The sequence below is a fragment of the Schistocerca piceifrons genome, chromosome 2, assembly GCF_021461385.2.
Source record: "Schistocerca piceifrons isolate TAMUIC-IGC-003096 chromosome 2, iqSchPice1.1, whole genome shotgun sequence".
Taxonomy (NCBI): Eukaryota; Metazoa; Arthropoda; class Insecta; order Orthoptera; family Acrididae; genus Schistocerca; species Schistocerca piceifrons.
Genome location: NC_060139.1, coordinates 855,660,633 through 855,669,387, shown reverse-complemented (window position 1 = coordinate 855,669,387; position 8,755 = coordinate 855,660,633). Strand labels below are relative to the sequence as shown.

The following is an 8,755-nucleotide window of genomic DNA, read 5'->3' as shown; positions in this document are numbered from 1 at the left end:
GTGCATGCTGCTCTCACAATCTGTTAACATACATTAAAAATCTGTGTACCATTATCATTTAGCTAATGTTCCAATGGAAGTACGCTCACAATTATAATCACGAGAACAGGTTCATGGTGTTGGCATTAATGAAAATCTGTGGCTCACTGCATAAATTAATGTTTATTTCTGACTGCTTATGGATATTGTTTTGTTAACTTTTATATTGTGAATAACAGGACAGGTGGTAATGATGTGTTATGTTATTTTGATGGACTGTGACTTGAAAGACAATTAAGCCCACTACCACTAAGTGTTGAACTTCTGTTAATCAACTGTTGCAGTTACTGTACTGGGAATGAATTAAGTGGACAGTAAATTAGTGTTAGGTACAAGGGAACTGTATAATAATGACATGAATGGACTGTGTAGACTTGCTACCGCTGAATGCTGCTTATAGCATAGAAAGGTAAGCTCGCTTTAGTTGCTTGTTTAATGACATTATTTGGAAGAAAATTAGGACAGTTTCTGCTAAATTAAACAGCAGAATAACACTTGAAGAGTTTTTAATTGATAGAGACTGCTCAGTACTCCATAAGAACATGTGAAATTGTGAAAAATTTAACCCAAGCACATTGTGTTTAACCCAAGCACGTTGTGTTTGTCATTAAACTGTGTGACTACCAACAAGAAAAAACTTCTGGCTATGAGACTTCATTTCTGCAGATGCCTCTAAGAAACTTCAAAGTGCTTCAGAAAAATACACATTTTTACACAGTTTATGTAGCTGAACACTGACACACGTGTTATTATTTTTGGTTGAAGTTGAGCAAACACAACAGTCTTCTTTGTGAGATAGGGCCCTTTTCAACATCAATGATCTTCCTTGGAGAATAAAAATTCCAAATGATTTCTTTGGTTTATTGGAACACATTTTTCAAATAAAAATTATGTTTTATTCACAGTTTTGGAGTGACTCTCTCATTGCTTCCTAGAATTGAATGAGCACAAAAATTATAGCACAATAAACTAAATGAATAGTCTGCAGAGACTATTAGTGATTTTTCACTCTTTACATCACTGCTTCACTAGTTTCATGCTGTAATGTGTTGGTTAGAAGGTAGTTTCATCTTTGAGGCTTTCTTTTAAATTACATATTCAGAATTTTTGCCCTTCCAGGCATACTGGCTGTTATTTCCTCACATTTAGTAGTATCTCTGAAATAGGTTGTAACAATACTACACAGTTGACTTTTCTGGCAGTTTGCATCACAGCCTGATGCCAAACTTGGATCTCCCTCTTTCACAGAGTATCTGAAACAAATTTGATTAATGCAGTATTATTTTTAAAAACATGTAATTTAGATACAAGGTATGAAGGTAACATCAAAATTCATTGGATAAACAGTATACCAAATGACGAAAATTTACTTTAAATACCAATTTCCATCTATTTTTGCAGCATGATAACAGTATTGTTGTTGATGACTTTAAAACCAAAGTAAAGATGATTATGGATCAATAACTTGTACAGTGAAATACAATGATGTCTACTTAAAGAATATCTAGATTATCTTCTGTTTCAAAGAAAACTTAGAAGTGACAAAGACAACACATTTACAATACTTTTTTTTAATATGCTTGTTATTGAGCTGAACTAGTAACTTCATTAAAAATATTACCTTATTCTCTCAGAAACAAGGAATAATTCTCAGAGGGTAAAAAACTAAAATGGTAACCAGTACCTTTATGCAAATGATGGGACAATGAGCTTTTCGGCTGTTATGTTAAAGATTACAATGATTGAGACAATTCATAGGAAGCATATGGACATTTAGCATTTTGGCTGCCAGTACTTCAGATCAAACATTTTGAGTTATGGTACCATCTTTTTTCACGCTTCCACATTTCTTTTCCTAATTGCAAAAAACGTGTGTATAACATGTTATCTATACACCAATAATGAAATTACAAGAAGAGGAAAGTGTGTTTTTATTACTTTGATATGACAAGGTTTACTTTAAGATGACTTATGGACGGCAGAATAAAGTAGCAGTGCAATAAACATAAGAATCTTGCCTACTATAGAGAACACTTTCTATGTGTTGCGGGAAATACCTCTCCATAATTGTAACAAACTGGATCAGTTTCTAGAAGCTTTGCTGACCAACACCATGGTAAAACCATTTATCTCAATGAGGTAATAGAATTAGACCTGGAGTTGGGAGTGGTATAACACTGAGTATGATGAAGATCAGTGTATCCTAATCTGCTAACAGCATTTGGAGCATGGGTCTCTATTCCAAGCATGAGTCATGAATCCAGAGAAGACTTTCTTGAAGGATTAGGGAGGACAAAATCTCTGCATTTAGTGACTGAGGTAAGTTCATATTAGTGATTTTGAAAACTGCATCTAAATTATGTTCGCAGTATCTCACAAATGAGCAAGCCTTCATGTGAGGAATCAAAAGTTTTATACGAGGGGCGTTTGAAAAGTCTGAGAGATGGCACCACCGGCACATATTGAGGTTAAGTTTAGTTAGTAGCATCTTTGGAAAGAACACACACCATGTTTCAGCCATATTGGTCTATTTTTTTGTGTTTGGGATTCGTTTGAATCAAGGAAGTCGAGTGATTGTCAAAAAATGGACAAAAAAAGAATTTCGTGTGGTGATTAAACATTACTTTATGAAAGGCAAAACGCCTCAGGAGACTAAAGAGGAGATTGATAAACATTACAGTGACTCAGCACCTTTGATTAGAACAGTTTATATATAAGTGGTTTCAAAATTTTCGCAGTGGTCATATGGGCACAAATGATGCTGAATGCTCTGGACGCCCTGTGGAGGTTATGGCTCCATAAATCATAGATAAAATCCATGCTATGGTGATGGATGACAGAAGAGTTAAGGTGCATGAGATTGCTAGTGCTGTGGGTATCTTGAATGAATGGGTACACAATATTAAACATTTGGACATGAGAAAGCTATCTGCAAGATGGGTTCCGCGATTGCTCATGCTTGACCAAAAACGGAATTGTGTGAAGTGTTGCAAGGATGGTTTGCAGCTGTTCAGGAAGAATCTGCAGGACTTTAAGCATCGTTTCGTCACTGTGGATGAAACATGGATACATTACTATACTCCTGAGACCAAACAAAAATCTAAACAAATGGTTACCAAGATAGAATCTGCACCAAAAAAGACGAAGACCATTCCTTCGCCCGGAAAAGTTATGGCGAATGTCTTTTGGGATATGCAAGGGATAATCCTCATTGACTATCTGGAAAAGGGTAAAACTATTACAGGTGCATATTATTCATCATTACTGGACCGTTTGAAAACCAAGTTGCAAGAAAAACGCCGCGATTGGAGCACAAAAAAGCCCTTTTCCATCACAGCAATGCATCAGCACACACCTCAGCTGTTGTGGTCGCAAAATTAATGGAAATAGGATTCCAACTCATTTCACATCTCCCCTATTTTCCAGACTTGGCTCCCTCAGACTACTATTTGTTCCCCAATTTGAAGAAATGGCTGGTGGGACAAAGATTTTATCCAAACAAGGAGGTGATTGCAGCAACTAATAGCTATTTTGCAGACTTAGACAATTCGTACTAGTTGGTAGGGATCAACAAATTAGAACAGTGTTGGATGAAGTGTATAAGTGTAAAAGGAGACTATGTCAAAAAATAAAAAAGGTTAACCCCAAAAACGTAAGTAGTTTTTATTTTTGCACAGACTCTCCAAATGTCCCTCGTATATGTTAACCCCTTAATGATTTTTTTTCAAATTATGTCCCAAAACAAAATTTTTTAAAAAAAATTCTGTAATGAATAAAATTACACATAGACATATAAAGACAGTTTTTAATGCATTAAATAATTTTGAAGATCACCAATAATAAAATCATGTGTATACTCATGCACTGGACTTAGACTAAAATAACCTGAAGCTTGAAGTCATTTTTTAGTTTGTGTGTAGCTATGGAGCCTAACCATGTATTTCACATTGGTTTCCTGTGAACATAAATCTTGGAGGAACTGGCTGGAGCACAGTGAATGTGTTTATCTTGTAGCACTGGTGAGCACCTGTTGCTCAGCTGATGAACTATTGTCAGTTTCAGTCCCTAATGAAGTAACATCACATTCTTCTTCACTTTCTGAGCTGCTAAATTCAGTGTCAAACTAAGGATACTATAGTAACACTTTTTTGAAAGTACTGTCTGCACAACAATATAAGAGAGAGTCTGAAAGTGTGCGTTTTGTTGTCGAGTATCCAAAGCTGCACGCAGTGAAGATATCTATTGACAAGCAAAACACAACAGCCAGGCTATAAATGCAGTACCAGATGTTATTTAGTGGCCAAACATAACTATCAGTGCTGAGATGGATATAAGTGGGGTTTTATTTTTTTGAAGGTTTCTTCTTTAAGTTGCCCGAGTATGCTTTGGATTTTAAGTTCCACTAAAAATGATAAAAATGAGAGCACTCAGGGTTGTATGTTAAGGGGCTAATTGCTAATACATGTATTTTCATTGTTTCCTTTGAGCTTCTTCCAAGTACAGGTGGCGCTTTGCAGCTTTTGCTGGTAGCTTGGCACTGTAATCTTGTCAGGTAGCAAACACTGAATGCAGAATGTGACCCATCTCTCAGAAGATAGCTTTGTAAGAATCCAAGAAGGTTCCTAAATTACAAACCAAAGAATGCCACTTATGCTCTTCTAATATTTTTATGTTCAATGTCTTGAATAAATTACTGTGAATTAAATAAGTGCTTAGGAATATTAACTTTGCACTCCAAAAATATCTGACCTTGCCTGCTAAAGATGATGTTCATTTGGGAATTACCTAATTGCATCTTGTTTCCGTGCTAGGGAAGGGTATGAATTTTATCACTCTCATCTACCCTAGACCTGGGTTACTCTATATATCAGTCTGTTATTGCAACCATGATTTCAGGAGGGGGGAAGGGGAAATATCACAATCTAGCTCAAGGTTTACATATTAATTTTTTTCTGTTTCATATTCAGCTATTAAATATCACTAAATCTTAAGTCCAAGATAAGATTTATGGGTAGTATATTTATTTACCGAAGTCACATTTCCTGACACTTTATGACAGCAAATTGTACTGAAATATGTAATTTGGAGAAATCCTTAATGCTGCTCATGTTGGCTGTGCTGCAAGCTCACATTTTTTGTGTTTTCAATTCTAAAGTTGAGATGTTTAATGCTTTGTGTGAGACCAGATTGCAGGATTTATGAATTCACACAAGGAAACAGTGATGTTTCTATGATGTCACAGATCTTGTGCTGCGATTGTGATTTTTGGATGAATAAATAAATATTGAATTGTGGTCAGATAAGGCACTGACAAAGAAAACAATCTTAATTCACCCACAATGCTTTCACTATTAAAAATTAGAGTAGCTCTTTACAAGTCCTCAAATAGTTCATGAAGGATGAAGACTGAAAGACTGCAGCCACAGCCAGATCAGAACTGTATGTAGGTAAAGAATATGCATCAATTGTGGAACTGATTGATGCCTATAACAGGGGCATTACTGTCCACACTGCAGGACTCATATCATCCTCTTTGTCTTTTTTGAGTAGCACTCTATTCATGAATAATGTGAGCAGACTACACTGCACAACTAGAGCTTCAGTCTCTTAAAGCTTTTCTCCTGCATTTCCCAACTCAGTGTGTTATCCAACAATTCTGTATAGTAGCACCTCTGGGAGAAGGGTTTGACTGATACCTGACTTATTTCAAATTAGCAAAGTTGTGCTAATGTTGGCCTACCTAGTAGCTGAAATTGCATGCTAATTAGAGCTACAAATATATGAGAATTAGTAAGAGAAAAGAACCATCAGACTGTAGCTGGAAGACTGCTGGTGGGTCAAGTTTATCTTACCTGGTAAGAAAATCGCCAATAAAAGGTAAGCAAATCTTGAATGACTCTAAGTCCAAGACACACACTTAATATGTTAGGTGATTCGATATTGATAAGCATTTTGTTGGAAAGACGAAGTTTCGATATTGTATGCGTACCTTCATAATGGTTGAAATTCATTTTCCAAGATCTATATTTTCTGAAGTATTACGTGTACAAATATGATTGATGCATTACTAGAACTGTAAACTCATCAACTTTGCATTTTGCACTTGACAAATGTCCTACAAGTGCCCATCTGCCCATACAACACAAGCCCAAGTGGTAGTCAAGTTCATCCATGTCCTGTCAATGGTCATCACCTCAGCATTGATGCATTCTCTGAGATGTTCCAGTGTTTATGGCGAATGGGGCATGCATAAATACATCCTTAATATACTCTTAAAGGAAAAATACCACAGGATGTTAGGTAAGGTGACCTACAAGGCCAAGGGAACGAACAATGTGGAAGTTTGTCATTTAGGTAGTGATGAACATTGATGCTCCTATGAGGGGGTATCGGATCCCTTTCTTTTCTCTAATTCCTCCCGAATGTACTCTGTACCATTGTAACAGATAAACATCTCACATTTCCAACACACAAAAACTCTTTTCTTACTTGCAATTTTATCCAGACACTACACTTGCAATGCCAACAGATGGCCACAATGCAACTGGGTGAGACCACAGTTCTACTCATGCACCTACCATATTTATACATTTAATACTTTGAAGAAAGAAAAACTTTGAAAATGAATGACTCATTTATAGTAGTCCAGTATATGAAAACAAATCATAAAAGAAATCAATGCATTTCTATTAATGAGAAATGTAGTGAGAAAATCTTAGAAGAGAGAAATCCACATCAACAACAACAGTTTATCTACATCTACATCTACATCCATACTCCGCAAGCCACCTGACGGTGTGTGGCGGAGGGTACCCTGAGTACCTCTATCGGTTCTCCCTTCTATTCCAGTCTCATATTGTTCGTGGAAAGAAGGATTGTCTGTATGCTTCTGTGTGAGCTCTAATCTCTCTGATTTTATCCTCATGGTCTCTTCGCGAGATATAAGTAGGAGGGAACAATATACTGCTGGACTCTTCGGTGAAGGCATGTTCTCGAAACTTTAACAAAAGCCTGTACCGAGCTACTGAACATCTCTCCTGCAGAGTCTTCCACTGGAGTTTATCTATCATCTCCATAATGCTTTTGCGATTACTAAATGATACTGTAACAAAGTATGCTGCTCTCCGTTGGATCTTCTCTATCTCTTCTATCAACCCTATCTGGTACGGATCCCACACCACTGAGCAGTATTCAAGCAGTGGGCAAACAAGCGTACTGTAACCTACTTCCTTTGTTTTCGGATTGCATTTCCTTAGGATTCTTCCAATGAATCTCAGTCTGGCATCTGCTTTATCGACGATCAACTTTATATGATCATTCCATTTTAAATCACTCCTAATGCGTACTCCCAGATAATTTGTGGAATTAACTGCTTCCAGTTGCTGACCTGCTATTTTATAGATAAATGATAAGGGATCTATCTTTCTATGTATTTGCAGCACATTACACTTGTCTACATTGAGATTCAATTGCCATTCCCTGCACCATGCGTCAATTCGCTGCAGATGTTCCTGCATTTCAGAACAATTTTCCATTGTTACTACCTCTCGATACACCACAGCATCATCTGCAAAAAGCCTCAGTGACTTCTGATGTCATCCACCAGGTCATTTATATATATTGTGAACAGCAACGGTCCCATGAAACTCCCCTGTGGCACACCTGAAATCACTTTTACTTCGGAAGACTTCTCTCCATTGAGAATGCCCCCCAGGGGCTCAGCATTCCATTGCTGAGTACGAGCTTGGCGACCCCGGGGTCCTGAGCTGGGGACTGGTCAGCGCCGCCAGTCTCCCGTTACCGTAAACCCCGGACATGCTTCAGCGACCACTGCATGGCGCGGCGGTGGAATGTTGTGTGCTGCGGGGAATGGTAATCTTGGCTTGACCGCCTGGATTGCAAAGAAGGTAAACCTCTATAAAAACCCCTCAATCTTATGGTGTGCTGCGCGCCTATAAGATGCATGGCTGTTGGGGTGGAACAGTCGCAAGCGGGCAACCTCTGGGGCACCTGCCGCACCCCAGTTGTATAAGGCTTACTCAGGCACGCGGGGCTCTGTCTGAGTGGACCTTTAGTTTCCTAGCTGCTCGTGGGACCACAATGGACCCTTTGACCTCTACGTTTCCCCTTACCAGTGGATTGGGTGGGCCACTGGTAGGAAAACACACCCAATCGAAAAAGCGACTTCGTGCTGGGAGTCCTCCAGCGCCTGGTGTTACTAGAGATTTATCAGACTGTCGTAACAGAGCACATGCTGATAATCAGAATGTGTTTTTGATTGTCAAACGGAAGGAAGGTAGCTTTGAGAGAGTTTCTCCCTTTTACATCCACAAGGGTCTTGAGGGAATTGCAGGAACACTGAAATCTGTGAAGCGACTGCGCAATGGGACTCTGTTAGTTGAAACTTCTAGTTCCCGTCAAGTCACTTCTCTTCGGAAAGCAACCTGTCTCGGAGAGTACGCTATCGAGACCGAGCTCCACTCCACTTTGAACTATAGTAAGGGTGTTGTGACATGTAGGGACTTGGTGGATATCCCCAAGGATGAGTTGAAATCTGAGTGGGCTGACGAAGGTATTGTCGACGTGCAGCATATTATGAAATGAGTCGATGGGGACCTAGTCAAATCCGACTCGTTTATTCTCACGTTCAATTGCCCGAGACTCCCAGAGCATGTTAAAGCAGGTTTCTTACGTTTGCCAGTACGGCCATATTTCC

General features: G+C 38.4%; 1 protein-coding gene across 1 annotated transcript in view; it reads right to left on the bottom strand.

Annotated features, from left to right (window-relative positions):
* Positions 1-1,129: 1,129 nt before the first annotated feature.
* LOC124775935 (sphingomyelin phosphodiesterase-like) overlaps positions 1,130-8,755 on the bottom strand; it is a 160,436-nt gene continuing 152,810 nt past the window's right edge. Inside the window, exon 11 of the mRNA XM_047250780.1 lies at positions 1,130-1,292. Within this exon, the coding sequence (XP_047106736.1) occupies positions 1,130-1,292 (163 nt within the window). The remainder of the gene's footprint in view (positions 1,293-8,755) is intronic.